Source organism: Nicotiana tabacum, chromosome 20 (genome assembly GCF_000715075.1).
Source record: "Nicotiana tabacum cultivar K326 chromosome 20, ASM71507v2, whole genome shotgun sequence".
Taxonomy (NCBI): Eukaryota; Viridiplantae; Streptophyta; class Magnoliopsida; order Solanales; family Solanaceae; genus Nicotiana; species Nicotiana tabacum.
This window is the reverse complement of record NC_134099.1, coordinates 154,231,334-154,250,161: the sequence shown is the minus strand read 5'-3', so window position 1 is coordinate 154,250,161 and position 18,828 is coordinate 154,231,334. Positions and strand designations below refer to the sequence as shown.

Below are 18,828 nucleotides of genomic sequence, written 5' to 3'. Positions count from 1 at the left end.
AGGATCAACGTATCATGTAATCATCATCCTCGAAAATTTCCAGCTCCTTCGATAGGGCCGAGGCTGGTGACTGTGGTTGCTATTTGACTTCCTGCTTTCCCTTCGACTCCGATCCCTTTGCTGATGAAAGAACTGATACTGGTATTACTTCATCGATTGCAAACATTTCTTTGGCGGCAGATTGTTCACTGTACATTGTTTTGATTCCTTTCGATGTTGGGAACTTCAGCACTTGATGAAGCATCGAGGGAACTGCCCTCATGTTATGGATCCAAGGCCTTCCGAGCAGTGCGTTGTACCTCATGTCACCCTCAATCACATGGAACTTTATTTCTTGGATGGTCCCGACCATATTTACTAGCAAAATGATTTCCCCTTTGGTGGTTTCACTCACCATGTTGAAGCCATTAAGTACTCGAGCGGCAGGCACAATTTGATCTTGGAGGCCGAGTTGCTCTACGACCCTTGATCAAATTATGTTCGCCGAGCTACCTGGACCAATCAACACACATTTAACTTGAATTTTATTCAAAAGGATAGAGATTACTAGTGCATCATTGTGAGGTTGTTCAATCCCTTCCGCATCCTCATCGTTGAAAGACAAGGTTTCTTCGGGTAAGTAGTCCCGAGTTCATTTTTCCCTTGTGATCGTTACCTTTGTGCATTCAAATAACGGTCCTTGAGGAACATCGACTCCTCCAACGATCATGTAAATCACATAATGTGGCTCTTCCTACTCGTTCCATCTGTTCAAATCTTTGTTTTTGAAGTGGTTCTTGGCCCGATCACTTAAGAATTCTCGAAGGTTCCCCTCATTGAATAATCAGGCTATTTCCTCTCTTAGCTGTCTGCAATCTTCTGTTTTATGGCCATGGGTGCCATGATACTTGCATATTTGGTTTGGGTTTCTCTGGGCCAGATCGATCTGCAGAGGTCGAGGCCACTGGTATCTTTGATACGCCCAATGGCCGATACTATGGCGGAAGCATCTACGCTGAAGTTATATTCTGGTAATCGAGGTGCTTCTTTGGACCCGGTATCCCGATCGAAACCACTCTTGCTCATGAGCCCTTGGGAGCTCTGTCCCCGATCATTCCTTTTATCACTCTGAACGGGGTTGCGCCCAGGCCCGTTATTTCTTTGATCTCCACCGTATGGATGATATCAGTCTCTGTTCGATCGTGGTTCCCGGTCGACGTCCCTTTTAACTCTATCCACGGGCATGTTGGGATAAATCGAACCAATTGGAGCTCTCAGTTGGTCGTCTTTGACCCTAAACTTCTACTGATATTGATTATGCACATCGGACCAAGTGACGGCTGGATATTCGATCAAATTCTGCTTTAATTTTTGCGAAACTATGGAACTTCGTTCGTTGAGACCTTGAGTGAAGGCTTTAGTAGCCCAATCGTCGGTGACCGGTGGCAAATCTATTTGTTCCATTTGAAATAGAGATATGAATTCCCTGAGCATCTCGTTTTCCTTTTGCCTTACCTTGAATAGGTTCGATTTTCTAGTTGCAACCTTAATAGCTCTAGCGTGCGCCTTCACAAAAGAATCCATAATGAGGTGACATTGTGGTACCATATCATGGAACCTTTTGATAGAGTCTCTCCGAATTTCTTCAGCAACACGAATTCAATCTCGTCATATTCCAAGTCATTTCCCTTAATGGCGCATGTATATGAGGTGACATGTTCGTTTGGATCTGTCATCCCGTTATACTTCGGAATCTCGGGCATCCGGAACTTCTTTGGATTGACTTCGGAGTCGCACCTGGGGGGAAAGGCTTTTGGACAAACTTTTTTGAATCAAGACCTTTCAATACCGATGGTGCCCCCGGGATTTGGTCGACCCTAGAGTTATAAGTTTCCACTTTCTTATCATTTTCCTCGATCTTCTTTTCCCCTGTCTCGATTCGCTTCGTCAGTTCCTCGAGCATCATTTTACAATAGCGGGATTAGTCTTCGATTCTCCCTCATTTGATCTCTTTGGCACCGATTCGGCTCTATGAACAACTTCTTGCGATGGCTTGAGCTCGATTTTGCTTGGTGCACGATTCTGTTTTTGGAGTTGTGCTATTGCAGCTTGTTGAGTTTGCAACATCTCAAATATCATTCGAAGGCTAATTTCCCCTTCTTCACCGCTCTGTACGTTCTGATCGGCTGCTCGAGCATCTCTGCGGATGCTATTTTTAGGGTCGACGGTCAAATTCCCATTAATGGCAATATGGGAGCTGACGTCAATTGGGTCCACGGTAGGATGTCCATCGGGGTTGATTGGAGGTACTCTGTTTCCCAAGGTGGCTATGTTGTCGTTTTCGCCGTGGAAACCAATGCCATTGTCTATCTGTATGAGTGTTACTTAAGAGTTTGACATGTTGATCCTGAAATCAAAGATACTTACAAGAACAAGCGTAAAGCACTGTGTGTTATGAGAATTAATACTAGGCAATCACTATTATCCCTAGCCCCACGGTGGGCGCCAACTGTTTACCCTTAAAATCGGATAACAATTAAACTTATAAGTGGTTTTAAGGATATGTAATTTCACCTAGCACCAATTGATAAATATGATGATATATTAATAGTATAAATAAACAACAAAGTAATGCAAACCAGTATTGAAATGCAATTTAGCCCTCGAGCTAGGTCGCCCTCGAACTGAATGAGTGAGAGTAGAAATATGAAACAAATTGATGAACAAGAGAGTATAAGATAAAAGAGTATTGTATTGCTTTGATATGCATGAATGTAAGATGGTCACAAAAATGATTAGAACCCTCTTTATATAGTAGATGAATCATATTTATGGTACAATTCTAATTACAGAAGTAAACCCCATGATGGGCTAAACAACCGTTCTTGATTTGATCCGTTCCAAGATTTCCGCCATGATCCTCGGTCAGTCACGGATATCTCGCCTTTCTGTTATTATGCTATAGTCGGTCTTGCTCGATGTGTATCATGTTTGGTCTCGATCATCATCGGTCTCGACCTCGACTGATACTTCGAATCCCGGACTCGGTGTCTTATCCTCATATCTCAGTCTGATTTACTACGGTGCCGATCCTCGAACTATCCCCCTGTTCCCGGCCCATTAGTGAAATCGGGTGGGCCCGATTTTAACCGTGTACATATACAAATATGTTACCTTCTCAAAATAAATAAATAAAATCGAGCTATCAAATCCTCAGGCATATGCATATCAACTTGGCAATGGAACTCAGCACCTATTTTCTCGAGAATGGAGCATTGTCTAAGATCATGAGAACATGAAACTTGCCCTTTCGGTCTATTTAGCCTTGGTACTGAAAATGTAACTTCTTTCTTGATTGTGTTTTTGATAGAAGACAATCTCCATATATGGCTATAATCTCTTGTTACATTCCAAGTTGTCTTAGTAATTTTCCTTTATCTTCTGTTAACCATCACATAATCTGTGGATGCTGTGTGGTGGTTCTTTTCACTGGGGTGGGGGTTGAGGGCGGGGCAGGGTGGCTCTACCCATAACTTCTTGAGAGTTTTCTTTTGAGTAGGTTGTGCATTTGTTTCATGATGTCGTTTGTTTTTTGTTTTCCTATAAAAAACGTAATGGTCCTTTGGTTGGTTGTTTTTTCTAGTTGACAACAATGGAATCAGCCTAATTCCACTTTCTTATGGAGTCAAATTCTGGTAATATCTTTGTTAGCCCTGAAAATGAACGGCAATAAAGGTCCATGAATTGGCTTACATTACATTATTATTCTTTCATTTTTTTGTGCTGTCCATTGAGAATTGGTAAAACATCAAGTTACTCTACCTCAAGCCTTCCCAACTTCTGGTATATTTCCTTACAAATAATCCAAATGAGTTAATCAATCGACTCTAAAGACCTTTGTTTGGTGCTTGCAATTGTATGTTGCTACATGTTCTGGTTTCTAAAGAAATTTTCGCATAGCATTTCCTTTTGACTTCTATCCCAAAGCGTGTTCAACTAGTTGTAGGAAATCTGGTTGGTCCGACCCGAAGTTAAATATTTAAACTACTTGGTTGCTCATTCTCAGTTGTCAAGCTAACTAGTAATAGATTGTGGCCTGAGTCTCCCAGCATTGCATGACAAAGTTCATCATAGTCAATTGTAGTATCATTATTCTAAACATAGTAAGCCTTTGTGATATAGGCTTACTTAAGTAGTGCAAAAATACACACTGAAATAGATACAGGCTTTCCTTAAGTTGAAGTGTTGGTATATGTTAATCATACTATAAAAAAATTCCGTCAAGAAAAAAGAAACAGCTAGTTTTATTTGAACTTACGATGATTAAGAAATGAATAAATACCGTCAAGCGTTATACGTCCACGGTTTTCTTTATCAAATGAAGGTTGATAAGACACGATGAGATCATCGTTTGAAGAAGATCCCACAATGAATTTATGCATAAAGCTACAAAGTACTTTCTGAAGGGAGGAAAACTTTAAATGTATGGCAGATTACAGAGTAGATACAACTGTATGAACAATGAGAAAAAGAAGAAATTTGCAAATACTAAAGCCTAATGAATATTTCACTTTGATTTGCTAGGAACTTTCAAAAAAATTCAATGGTTCCATGTCATTTGTACAGAAGCATCTATTTAAAAAATGGTGCAATATTAATAGCAATTTACAAGCAATATGATATTCATGACACCTCTTGCAAGGAAGAACTTGTTGTCTCCACTGACAAGCTAGCAACATCTTGCAGTTTATCATTGTCCAACTCCTCATTAAAATGCTCCCTCAAAAACTCAACCGCCATGAATGTAAGAGCAGAAGCTGGAATGTACCATGTTATTCGAGGAATGCTACCTCTAAACATCCCCCTAACACCTTCAGTCATCCAAATCTTCTGAACAGCGTCCAGCCAGCCGCTATACCTGGCAACCCACATTAACAATGCAGAACTTGGATATATGAAAAAATCACGGATGATGTCATATCTTTCAACATAGCACGAGGTATTACCAAGCACCAAAAATAATTAACAAAAAGCTAGCCTCGGGTTTATTAGTACAGCTGTGCAAAAAGTAAGAGAATATATAAGTTTACTAATTCAGGATGGTGTTTGAATAACCAAAAAGGCTTTTTCTTATTTTGAGGGATGTAACGCAGGAGTTTTACAAGTAGTAAGAAGCTACGTCTTACATTCAATGTTGTATTTTTCAAAAGATTTTAAATTTTAGTGAAAGGGTTAACATTGCAACAAAAAGATAAGTTATAGACAGATGAGCACCTTAATGTTGTTCCTTGCACTTGTAATCTTGTTTTGATAACATCCAAGGGAGTGGTGACATACGCACTTAAACCTGTGAATGAGATGGAAACGTCATTGCATATTAAAATACAACTATCGTTATAGTGCTTTAACAAGGGGAGAGTAGTACATACCCCCGGCTAGTCCTCCCAAAAGGAGGCCCTCAATAGATCCATTTGAGTGATAACTAAGGTTGTTAAACCACTTCAGCTTCCCATACTCAGTCATGCTTTTCAAAGCCTCATAGAAAGTAACCTATGAATTTGAATATTTACTAAAGTTAAAAAAGAATTAATATAACAGAAACATATATAAAAACATAGTTACATTAGATTTGAATTGAAAAGTGTGTCATCAAAACATCACAGATCAACAGCAAATCTTAGAATTTTGAAGGAAACAATATTAGGGGAATGATGGCCTACACAAGTAGAAGAAACTTGATTCTTATCAAGTTACGATGTTAAATCCAAACCATGGAAATTGTCTCTACTGTGAAAAATACGTGGAACAATCAAGTCAGAACTCATCGATGCAATCATACTCGGAGCATAGTTCCTAATGGACTGGACATTGGACCATCTCCATTTAGCAAAAGAGCAGGGTGATGGATATAATTATTCATGTAATTTCATATTTAAAAAAATAAGTTTTTAAAATAAAATATGAATAATGATATCCTATCCTCGAATATTTTCTAACAAATCTTGTAGGAAGAAGAAATTATGAAAACGAAGGAAAGAGGCTAAAAGACAAGAGAATAAAGCAAACCCATAATTGCACATATCATCTTCGTATTCGCAAATGTGGAATATACATATGGGTTTATGGAAAGAGATAATTAGAGATGAAAAGGAGCATAGTTGCATATGTGGGATCTATATACGCAAGGTCATATTTGCATACATGGAACCTACATTTGCAAGTCTAACACATGAAGTCAAGAATGGAAGCAAAAGAGCTATAGATGCATATGTGGAATCTATATACGCAAAGGTCACATTTGCATACATGGAACCTACATTTGCAAGTCCGACTCATGAAGTCAAGAATGGAAGCAAAAGAGTCATACATGCATGTGTGAAATCTATATTTGCAAAGGTCACATTCGTATACATGGAACCTACATTTGCAAGACTAACTCATGAAGTCAAGAGTGAAGCACAAGTGTCATAGTTGCATATATGGAATCTACGTACACAAAGATCACTTCGCATACATGGATTTCACATTCGCAAAAGTGGAACATGACAAAAGCTACTCATCTTTTCCTATAAATAGCAAGCTCTCTTTGTATAAGGAAATCCAATCTTTAGAAGACAAGAACTAGTCTTGGTCTTCTTTTCTTGTAGTAAAAATATTTCTAGTTTTCTAAATATCCTTTTTAGCTTTTATTACTCCATAATGGAGTAATCTCTTTTCGTTGGGATAGCTGATGAAGCTTGATATATTTTATAATACTATCTCAATTTTTATATATTCTTAGCTTGAAATTTTTTATTTACATTTCATACTGTGCTGAAATGATGGGTTTTAATTGCTCTATTATCATATCTATATATTTTATCTCTAAGTTATTCATTTAATTTTGTAATTCTTGCGGAGCAAAATTAATATACAACAACTGATGAATAAAATAGTAAAGTGAAAGTAATTTTTCAATAAACTATTATTTCAAGTCAGTAATCTTGCTTGCCTCAGTTTTAATTCTCACGGAGGAATTATTGTAGGCAAGATTATTGATCCTTAGTAAAAATATTCTCACGAAGTTTTTACTTTCTTTTAGAACAATTCAAGCAAGAAAAATATTTCGGTTTAAACGTCACTAGTCTTAAGTTGATTAATTAACATAATTCTCACGGAGTGTTATTAATTGATTATTTCTTAGTGAGCAAAATATAATTGTATTAGTAAGAAATTATTCTTTAAAGAAATAAATGTAGAAATTGAGATTTTATTATAGTAATATTATCAAGTGAATTCAATGATTCACAACTCTTTTTTAAAATTATAAATCTTCCAAATTTTATTTGTTTTGTTTAAGTAATTAACAAATTTTAAACCTCACCCACCTTTCATCAATTTGATTCTCTCAAATAGTAGTTAAAATATTACAAGTCAGTAGCATAGACTATCTAGTCTCTGTGAGACGATATCTTAAACTATATTAGAATTTGACAGAGTATAAGCAGGAAATTCCAATACACATTGGCCTCGTCACAGGGAAGTGAATTGCAGATTCAGGAACTACAGTGACGAAGTTGCTGTGTTATTTTTTCTTCTTTTCTTTTCTTTTTAACCAATTCACCGAACCGTCTCTCAGCAATCTCAGAATTCAAGTGTATTCATTAAATTAAAAAAAGGGGCAAAAAGGAAGGGGAAAAAAGCATAAGGCGAATGTTTACTTCGCATAAACTTCCAATGCAGCTATTATAGACTGCAAGGAATTGAAAGATACAGAGACTAATATGGGGGCTTGTAATTGCTTCTTGATATTCAGTTTAGTTAAAAGAATTAAAAGAGCTCATTTTAGTCTAGTTAATAGAGCTTTGTCTCAATAAATAAGTTTCTACTCAAGTTGTTTATTTGCTGATGCAATCGAAAACGAGAAGTGATATCTATATGCAGATATTTCAAGTAGGGGCGCGAGTTAGACCAGTTTGATTACGAGCTAAAGAAGCTCAGTTTGGTTGAAGCTTCACCTTGCTCATCCCCGGAAAAGCTCAAGCCTCCCCAATCCGTACTTTCAAGCCTAAAAAAATCTTGCTCACCAGGTTTGTAAGCCTTCTGCTGCTCAGCAGGCTTAATTGTTCTCTTCTTTAAGTTTATTTATGCATACATGTATCTCTGCTCTATAGGACTTCCAAAACCATAGGTCTCGCTGTTGTTTCCATCCTTTCCATCTCTCACCCTCTGTCAATCAGCTGTTCCCTTACTCCAGATATCTACGTCTTTCCTTCTCCTATATTCTACTATTACTCCTCCCAGCCTATGAATTTTGAAGCCCTACCATCTTTAAGAATAGAGCCATCCATTTCAGAATGCCTCTTCATAGCATCACATTAAAGTCACATGTATTTGGATTACAGGTGCAATATTCTGATTTAAGAGATTCATAATGATTAATAGCAGAGAAGATCGTTTTGTACAACAGAGGTTTTAATGTAACAGTCAGTTTTTAATAAAGTACTAATAATTTAATTGTTTTCGCAGTCAGTTTTTAATAAGGTACTAATAATTTAATTGTTTTCGCAGTCAGCTTAAATTGGAACAAAATAGTGTTTCCAACATTTTATAGCTTGAACATTCTTCAAATCAACTGTTACTTGAACCATATAGATAGAGATTTTTTTGTTATCAAATTAAGTTTCTTTTCTGTCAGATTTTAGTAAGAAAAAAGATCTATAGGTTTCCCTGGTTTATCTTTTTACTGGATGGAAACTTTTAAAAAAAAATGCAAAGGTAAAGAATTTTATTAAACAATACCAAGAAAGTACTGAAAATAGAGCATCCTTCTATAGGATTGAATTTGCGCTTGGATTGAATTTGAACTAGGTTGGCTCAATCAAGCTTCACATATTTAAGTTTACTGTTTGAGCCAAGCTCGAGATTGTTTGATCATATATCTTCAACTTCAAGAAGTCATTAGCTCTGAGTAGCCCAATAAAGCACAAGACCGTGAATATTGAACCAACTTGAATCCAGACAAAGAAGGGCTAAGCTTCTACATAGTATACCAAACTGACACCATTATATCCTTGATTGGAACACAACATCTGACATATGTTTTCCAATACATACCAGAAGTCACAAGCCACTAGATACCCTAGGTTACACTATGATCCTGCTCATCAGCACCCTCATTTTCATTGCTTCTCTTCTTCTCCACAACTCATCACCCAACCCATATAACCTTACTCGGTGTGAAACATCTTAAATTCATAAGTTCTCTATAAATTTTCAGCCACAAGAAGATGCAGTCAATTGTCTGACATCAACAAGTCTAGCAAGTCTAGCAGATAAAGTAAATTGGAGAGTCAGACTAAGCACACAATCCATCTTCAAACAAAAGGAAAGAAAGAAAATGAAATTTGAGTCATGACCGATATACCATCAAACCAGCAAAGGGCACGTCTCTGACAAGTGTAGAGAAGTATCTGCAAATGAAATGGTGAAGGAAGTTAGCATCCAAAACAGCTAAGTTTGATTGTGAAAATACATCAGAAGAAACATTAGAAACAGTTGTCATCGTCAAACAGTTTAACATAATTTAATGAACAGCCTCGACCTAGCAGAGATGGTATTCAGTGCACAATGCACATAATATAGAAGTTAGGCTCCTAATTCGCCACCTAATCTTTTTCTGTTCATAATTAAAACCTAATGTGCTTGGGACAGTGACTACATGCGAAACACAGAGTACTGCTATCATATACACAGACATGTGATCATGAATAAATTGCTTTTCTACTTGATACTGAGAATTATGCAGCCAACTATAAAAAAGAATGACATGAAAAACTGTACCCTGCATATAAACCCTTTGGACCTTGTTCTTTCCATATAGAGCAACCAGCCTGAAACATTCCTGAATAATAACCATACATGTTTGGGCCCTGTGTAACACAACTTCCATCCTTCAAGGCAACAGAAGCCCAATACTTACTGGTGCCTTGAACCTGCATGCGCTGCTTTATCACTTCACATGGAACATAAATGAAAGATCCAAGTGTATCTCCTGAAATGCAGATTGAACAACTAATAATTCAGAATTCTAAAAGTGCAGCATAACATATCCAATGAAGCTAATGAGTATGAATCAGGAGAAGCCACGAACAATAAGGTTACCAATAGCACCGGCAATGAAATGTGCCCAATGGCCACTAAGGCTCGGATGTGATTCTTCTACCCACTTCTTGGTTGACTCTATAACGCCAAAGTATGTCGCACCCGTGGCAAGAGAACCAGTGACCCCTGGCGTTACTCCTCTGTAAAATCCTAGCAGCAAAAGTGGCAGTGTTTTATTTAAAATCACATACAAATCGGTTCAAGATAAGCGCCAAGACAAATGAAATACCAGTTAATCCATTGGTAACCCAAACAGTTCGTATCATTTGCAGTATGCTTTTCTGGTTCTGAAAATAACACAAGGAAATTATTATACAATGTAATTAATACATTCACGCAAATCAAAATTTGATGTGGATGCAGAGTCGCAACAGAAGGTGCATGGGTGTCCGCGGCCTGAAGATTGACTTGTTTATATTGTTGAACAATTTTAAAAAATATACTATAATTGTGTCAAGCTTGGTGTACCCTCTATCTTTGACTCCACCAATATTTACATAGTGAAATACAGAAATTTAAAAGAAAAAAATACTAAGTTTAAGACCAATTACCACAATGAATAATAGGTGCAATGGTACTTTGCACCCACTAACTCAAAATACTGAATTTACCTCTTCCTCAAATTATACAATAAGAGAAGCACATATGGATGATCATACAGGACATTTTAGAGAAACGCATTGCGTACATTGCACATTTTTTAACATTATATAACTACCTGGCATCCACTGAAAATGGCTTGGCTCTGTATCCGGGTCTTCACAGTATCAATCGGGTGCATCATTCCTTCCCCAAAAGCTCCAGCAATAGCTCCCCATACGAACTCTCTCCACACTGGATACAACAATTAAACACTTCAGTTTGAACTAATCGAGCCCAAAAGTTTCCATTATTCAACCACAAAATTAAACTTTAAACGAAAATATTTGTCTCAATCAATTAATTACGCTATGTAATATATTAGTACTACTAACAACAAATTAATTATTACATATTTGCGTGTTAGTGTGTGTTCGACTTTGCATTATAGTTTATTGATTGATCACAGAGTCGGAAAATACAATGGGGAGTTGCAATGAGAAAAAGTATAAGCAGTTTACCAAAGAAATGATGGTCATTTGAGTAGTTCATATACGCTGGTGAAGCTTTTGATGGCTCGTCAGAAGGTGACTTGGTGGCTGCCATGGCGATTTCTGAAACTGAGCTTAGGGTTTTTGGGTTTTGGATTTTCGAGGTTTATGTAAGTTACTTTTCGTGCAAGTCAGATGAGCGCGCAGCTCTCTCCCAGATGACGGAATGACTAGAATGCTCGGGACACTTTTATTCTTTTTGGCGGAAACAATTTGACTCCCAAACTTATAGTCCTGTCTTTTTTTTTGCCAAAAGTACTTTTGGTCAACAATTGAGGTGTTCGGCCAAACTTTTGGAAGGAAAAAGTATTTTTGAGTAGAAGCAGAAAAAAAGTAGCTTATCTTAAAAGCACTTTTGAGAAAAATACTGTTCAAAAGTGTTTTTCAAATTAATTAGCCAAACACAAACTACTTCTCACAAAAAATACTTTTCAAAAGCTTGGTCAAACACTAATTACTGTTCAAAAGTGTTTTTCAAATTAATTAGCCAAACACAAACTACTTCTCGCAAAAAGCACTTTTTAAAAAAGTACATTTGAGAAAATCACTCTCAAAATAAGTTCTATTAAGCTTTGAATAGAGTATGGCGTATGTTTGCCAAAAAATTCGTGTCCTCTACAATGATAATGGAGCTCACTATTTATAGCTGCATGATAATTATGGATGCTAACCTATTTTATGCTCCTTTTTGCTTAGGTTTTGGATTAAAAGTGTGTACAAGTATTCCCGAAAGCTAACTTATTGTGCTTGTTTGCAGTGTTTGGTCAAAAAGAGATAAGGAAGTCATAACCAGCTCAAAAAGGAGTGAAACCTGCACAAGTTCAAAAGCTAGGTCAAAAGAGCGCTGACAACGAAGAAACAAACGCGGACGCGGAGGGTCCACCGCTGAGGCGGTCTTGACTTCGCTCTCAGTGGTGGCAAAGTTCAGAGAGCTGTAATTTTGAGCTTAATAAGTTACCGCTGCCCGTGGTGAAACTGCGCGGCCGCGGCCATTTTATCGCCCTTAGCGGAAGCCAGATTCATAGAACCAAAAGTGGTGCGCGGTCCGCGCTTGATTTTGCGTAGCCGCGGTAGTCATAGCGCTGCAGCGGTCCATTTTTCGGTGTCAGTGGTACCTCCGTAGGAGCATTTTTGTTCGAAAAATTTAGTTGTGTATAAATAGTTCTTTTTCATATTTTTAGGTCATCGGTTGTTTTGTAGAGCACGTGAACCGCCTCCTTTTACCTCTTTGAGTAATTTTAGAACATCTTTAGTAATTAAACTTAGATTTTAATCTTGTAATTACTTTTTATGACTCATATTTTATCTCAATCTTTGATTTCTTCTTTGATGATGAGTAGCTAAACCCATTAGCTAGGGTTGTGGTTCAACCCTAGTGCGAGTATTTAATGGGTCTTCAATTTTAGGGCTTAAATGTTTATGGGTGAATGATATTTGGCTTGATTTATGCTTTAAATGTTGAATTGGTGGTTACAAACACTGATTTGTGCCTTTTTGACTTAGGCTCTTCTTGAGAAAGAGAGACTAAGTCTAGGAAATTCAGGCCAACAAGGAATTGGGGTGCATTCAAGAGATTGATAGTCCCAATTAAAGAGTTAAATCTAGAGATAGTAATACCCGACTTGAGCCAATTTTGTTTGCATTGTTTGAACACCCAATTGGGTTTGAGAAAGCCAATTAGGGCAAAGTCACTCAAACTACCGAGAGGTATAAAGTGAGTAGTTATGTGCAATGTCTATATCAAGATCCCAATTATAACAAATTTATCCTAAGTTTTAGATCCCGTTAGATACCCACCTAGGTGCAAGTCATTTCCCTAGTGTCTTTAGACCAATTAAGAAAATCTTACAAAAATATCATACTTAGCTTATTTTCCCGCATCATTAGTATTAAAGTAGAATAGTAAACAAACAAAGAATGATTGGAAGTGCAATTAAGAATATCGCACATTGCTAGATTAGATAGGAACCCAATTCCAAGCATATATTAGCTCTCTGTGGATTCGATCCCGACCTTTCGGGTAAAAGCTGCATCGACCGCTCTTGCCACTTTGTAGTGGTGTAGGGTTGGAACTGATCATTGCACCTAAGGAACAAGGTCCTAGGATCAAGCTCTTCTTTAATGTCAATTATGAGGGTCATTGAAGAATGTGTAATGATGGGCATAAATGTCATATTCTTTGTAACGGATGGTGTACTAAATGCTGTAGAACATTCTTCATTCAATGCTACCGGGTGGAAAGTATTTATTTTATCTTTATGAGTATCATTCTTTCCAGTAACAGACAGAATAGTTGCTTTCGGTTTCAGCTATCCCCTGCCTTCGGCTCCACGTGTCACTTCCTTATGCGATCATTTAATATTATATATTTTACCCTATGCAGATAGTCCCCCTACTTTCTAGTGGCATAACTTTGTGTCACCGGAAAGTTGGTAAAATCATTCTTTTTGGCGGGAAATTTACTGACCCCTCTGAAAAGTTTCTGATGGTTGATTAGACGCACGTCTCTTCGCATTTAATGCTCCGAACACGCGTCATCCCATGATTCAACGTAACTTTTGCCGACTATCGAGGTAATTATGGTCACGAGTTTAGCCGCCTAAACTTTTACTTATACGCATCAAGCTCCTTCATTCTCACTTCATAATTCTTCAAACTTTCGCAAACTCTCTTCATTCAACTTGTACTTTGTTCTTCAACCTTTCTTTAATTTTCTTCATAAGAGAAAAAAATTTCCTTCTTCTCTAACATAGAATGGCTTCTTCTTCTAAAAACCTTAGTTCCTCAAAGAACAAAGGCAAAGCTGATGAGGCTGCTCCTCCTATAGTGAGTACCATTATCCCAGAAGTCTCGTTATAACTAAAGACTTCGAAGAGTAATTTCCTTCCGATAACCCTCGTCCATGGGATGTTGGCAGATACCCTTCTTCCATTCGTCCTTGTGAGCACGTGATTTTTGTTTCGTACGGCAATCACTCCAAAAGAATTAAAAAATAATAAAAATTGGTCCTGCTGTACAATTTTGGATTTCTGTGCGGCACTTTGTTGATTTATTTGTGACTTTTGCCCATTTTTATTTATTTATTTATTTAAAACAAAATAAAAAATGTGGGGGTCATGCATAATTCGAACCGTAATCCGGTCGTTAAATAGAAAATCATAAATAGGCATCTTCGTCCGTGATTTTGATTTGTTTGATTTTACCTGTTCTGAAATATTTTATTGTGTTTGCAAATAATTGTGTTGAGTGTGTATTTAATTTTTAATTTGATTTTTTTTGCTTAGTTTTGTTTTCAAAATAAAAAAAAAAGAAAAAAAAAGAAATAATCTTCCCCCTCCGGATTGGGCCAATTTATTAAAATTGGCCCAAAACAAACAACGCCCAAACCAGGCCTGCCCGGTCCAAGGCCAGCTGATGCCTAGAGAGTCCAAACGACGTCGTTTCAATCCAGTGTGGTCTGGGCCGTTGATCTCAGACTGATCAACGGCCAAGATCACTTCCCCATAACCCACCAATAAACCCGACCCGTCTCACCCGGACCGACCCCAACCCTTTACCCTTGAAACGACACCGTTCCACTTAAGCCATCAGATCCAGACCGTAGATCTAGATTGATCTAACGGTTGAGATCAATCCACCCACTAACTATATAAGTTCATAACCTTACCCTGCCCCCTATCCAATACCCCAGCCTTCGTCTCCACAGACCAGGCCCCTAAACCCTAGCCGCCCCTGTGTACTTTCGCCATGAAAGCCGGCGGCATGGATGCCGGTGACCTTCCCCTTAACACCACGGAACCCCCATGCCGTCCTGAACCCGAATCTACCAACCACACACCTCGAATCCTATCCGACCTTCTCGAATCTTCATTTGAAGATTCGAGTCGGAACCTAATCTACACCGATCGGACCTAAATTCATACCAGACACTCCCCAGACCCCCCTCGTGACCAAACCATACTTGGTTTGGTCCGAATATGACCAGGGAAGCACGAATCCTAGATCTGAGTTTTGAAACCACAAGGTTCCTCGTCACTGGTTCATACCCGTTCGAGCCAAAGAAATTAAGGACTAAAGGACCTTAATCGAAGTGTTTCTCATCTGAGAAACACTTCGATTAAAGTCCGTTCAGCCTTAAGAAAGGTCTGTCCAAATCCGAGTCAAGGTTTTGATTTTTCAAGGTTTGAGGTGAGTCTTGCTTTCTTTTCTTCATTTCTGTTTGGTCCATGTGAGTGATTAAATGTCTGTTCATGTTTTGTTTCAATTTGTGTCTTTGAATTTTTACCAACTTCTGTTTGACCACTTTGCCTGAACCACTGTGTTTGTTTGAATCCCTCCTTTATTCTGATAATGCGTGTGTATATGTTGTGCGAATAATTGGGCTCCAAATGTTTGACTGATCAATTGGCTCATCGAGTACCACTTTGCTTAGCCAGTACAATTCAAATCATGTGTCCTATACTTTGACTGTCTGATTTTTGGCTACGATTGTGTATGTTAATGCTAATATAGTCGAGTCGACATGTGTCGTCAATTAGTTTCAACTGCCTGAACAAAATAAATCAATTTGCTTCTGTTGAACATTTGCCTGAATCAATTAAGAACCAAGTTCAGTTACTTATAGTTGTTAATATGATTTCAGAAACCTGAGGCTTGATCTATAATTGAAATCTGAGTTGATGGCATGTGCACTTGTGCACAGCATGTGCATTGTGCACAGCCTGTTTTCCTGCATAAAAGGCTTTTGATTTTAAAAAATGGTTTGACAGCATATGCTGTCAGATATATTCTACTGCCCATACTTGCTTTTAGTGAATAAAATAGGAAAGATAAGTCTGCCAGGGAATATTGATGGGGTTAATACTTAATTAGCTAAAGTGGAACTGAAAATGGAAGGCACATGGGAGGGGTATGGTGATAGTCTAAACAGGCTGTTAAAAGGGGTAAGGAAGGTTTATAAAAGGGGAGATCTGACTAAGATAGAGAGACAGAATTAGAGGGGGGAAAAAACAATAGACAGACTGTGAGGATTTTTTTTTTGAAAGAGAGAGCTGAAATACATACAAATAGATACACACAGAGCATATAGGAAAGTTGGAAAGAAGAAGAGGGAGGGGAATACACACTGAAGGGTATACACACACAGACATACATAGAGAGACACAGGGGAGCCTAAACTGAAATCTGAGAACTGAAGTTCTGGGGAAAACAGTAAAAACTGGAAAAGGTCTCTTTCTGATAACTCAAGTATAAGTTCAAAACTGCAGTCTGATATTGGATTTTTGAAAAGAAAGAAGATAGGGAAAGGGATAAACAGAAAAATCAGCAATTATTTCTGTTTTGTTTGTCTGATTCTCAGTCTTGTTCAACCTGTTCAATCAACTCTGTTTTCTTTCAAGTATCAGCTGAGTTCATTGGTTGATTCACATTGTTCGTTTCCCCTGGATTGGTCTGTCTTGGAGTATTATTCCTACTGCATTGTTTGCTGCTACCTGCCTACCATTTTTCATTGGCTCCAGCTGCATCTTGCACTGGGTTTTTGCTTCTATTTGGTTACCTGCTGTTGCTGCTGCTATTTGGTTTCCTGCTGCTGCTGACCTTTCTGCTTCACTTCTTCTTTGCATTCAGTATTCAGTGTTCTCCAGGTACACATTTCAGATCCAATTTTGGTGTTAACTGTAACAGTTCAAAAGCATGAAATGAGAGGATTTCTTGAAGAAGATTTAGATGTCTGTTTCGTAATGTTTGTGATATACTGACTTCTGTTGTATAAATTGATTAGCGTGATTCAGTAATGAAAGATTAGTTAGATAATACTTAATCAAGTTTAGCCTCTTGCATCTTAGTTCATAGTTGTTTGCCAGTACAAGATGTAATAGTATAATATGTAGAATGTATGGATAATTGACATAGAATTCTCGACCGGATTCCTGTTTAACTAAAATGAGATGCATGCAATAGAGTACTTCCGTTTCTTTACGCGATGATGTTTGGTGTTATTTTTAGTTTTCCTTTATCAGAACCCGCTAGGCAGCATATAGAAGCGCGTTCGAATCCCTATTAGTAATAAGACATAGTAGTTAGTTCCCTTAATCCAGCCTAAATAAGTCTAGTTAAATTCAATTCAAGAAATGTTTTGGACGCACGTATAACATTGGGTCAATCTCGAATGTAACTTCTTTGTCCAATTAAAGCATGTTTCACAAGGTATGACATCTCTCCACTCTGTAAATAATTAATCAGAAATTGACAAGAATCCAGATTAGGCAAAAGCCTATAATTGAATTAGCATGTACCTTTTCTTCTAGTTTTAGAGACAAATGCATTAGAAATGTAGCCACTTTAGGGTATCCTTTCTAAAATAGAGATGAGCCTCGCCAAATAAAAATGCAAAATTGCGGGGGCCCTCAATAAATAACCACGATAATTATTTAGAATTCGGGCTAGGCCGTTTAGTGAATCTCATGGCCTTCTCAGAAAATAATAACGTGTTAGACTCTTTAGGCGCGGCTTAATTAAATTACATTCTTAAATTCGGGTGCGCATTTATGTGACCCAAATTCAAATCTCAACGGAGTTGAAATGTGTTAACAACTACGGGTGCATTGATTGTGACGTGGCTCGAGATGCATTTTCACGACGTTGCAATTCTATAAAAATAAATGATAATAATAAAAGCGGCTTAAACTTAATAAAAGCACATAAGTCCAACATGTATTTAAATCAGATATTTAGCCATTATAACAATTTAAGCGACCGTGCTAGAACCACGGGATTCGAGGGTGCCTAACACCTTCCCTCGGGTCAATAGAATTCCTTACTTAGAATTTCTGGTTCGCAGACTTCATTTGGAAAAGTCGAAAATTTCCTCGATTTGGGATTCAAGATAAACCGGTGACTTGGGACACCAAAAACCAAACCTTTCCCAAGTGGCGACTCTGAATTAATTAAATAATCCCATTTCGAATATTGTCACTTAAATTGGAAAAACTCCACCCGCGCATTCAACCCTTCGGGGCGGGGCGCGCAAAAAGGAGGTGTGACAGCTCTGGCGACTCTGCTGGGGATTAACCCAGAACCACTGGTTCAGGGTTCAAGAATTCGAGCTTAGAATAATTGTTATATTTGGCTTTATTATCTGATCTTTATTACATGTTTTTGCGTAACGTGCTAAATGTTGTCTTTTACCGCTTTGATATTATCTGAACTGTATATAAACTGTGCCGAAACCTTTCTCTTCTTACTTCCGGGGAGAAGCTCGCTGGTCGGGACTCCCTATTCTGTTAATGTCAATACCTAAAATAAGAAAGAGGACGGGCAAGTTACAAAGCCGGACGATCTCGCGGGTCCCCGGTACGTAGCCCCCTCCTCGACTCGAGTTGTCCGCTCGGGTGCACAGTCTAGAACAAATACCCAGGTTACGAACCTAGAATAACTTGACTTCATGCCGGATCCCTAGTAGGAACGCTTATTTGCATCATGTTGCATTTGACTTAGGGGACTCAACACAGGGGTTGGGTCCGTCTAGGACAGGCAGCCTGAAACGAAAAAGACCACCCTGCTGCATCCTGTTTGT

General features: G+C 38.0%; 1 protein-coding gene across 1 annotated transcript; it reads right to left on the bottom strand.

Moving 5' to 3' along the window:
* Positions 1 to 4,424: 4,424 nt before the first annotated feature.
* LOC107768514 (uncharacterized) lies at positions 4,425 to 11,438 on the bottom strand. The gene is made up of 9 exons (XM_016587646.2): positions 11,223 to 11,438; positions 10,841 to 10,956; positions 10,352 to 10,409; positions 10,123 to 10,272; positions 9,802 to 10,012; positions 9,386 to 9,431; positions 5,409 to 5,529; positions 5,254 to 5,326; positions 4,425 to 4,897 (listed from the first exon to the last, which is right to left on the bottom strand). Exons 1-9 carry the CDS (start codon positions 11,305 to 11,307, stop codon positions 4,663 to 4,665), a joined length of 1,095 nt encoding a protein of 364 aa, XP_016443132.1. The 5' UTR covers positions 11,308 to 11,438; the 3' UTR covers positions 4,425 to 4,662.
* Positions 11,439 to 18,828: the final 7,390 nt, after the last annotated feature.

Bases quoted from the DNA above. Each gene is read 5' to 3' on its own strand.
- LOC107768514 (XM_016587646.2), bottom strand. From the start codon at position 11,307: ATGGCAGCCACCAAGTCACCTTCTGACGAGCCATCAAAAGCTTCACCA. The intron at 9,432-9,801 runs GTACAGTTTTTC...TTTCATTTGCAG, and splicing joins CCAAAGGGTTTATATGCAGG to ATACTTCTCTACACTTGTCA. The intron at 5,327-5,408 runs GTATGTACTACT...TCTCATTCACAG, and splicing joins TTTGGGAGGACTAGCCGGGG to GTTTAAGTGCGTATGTCACC.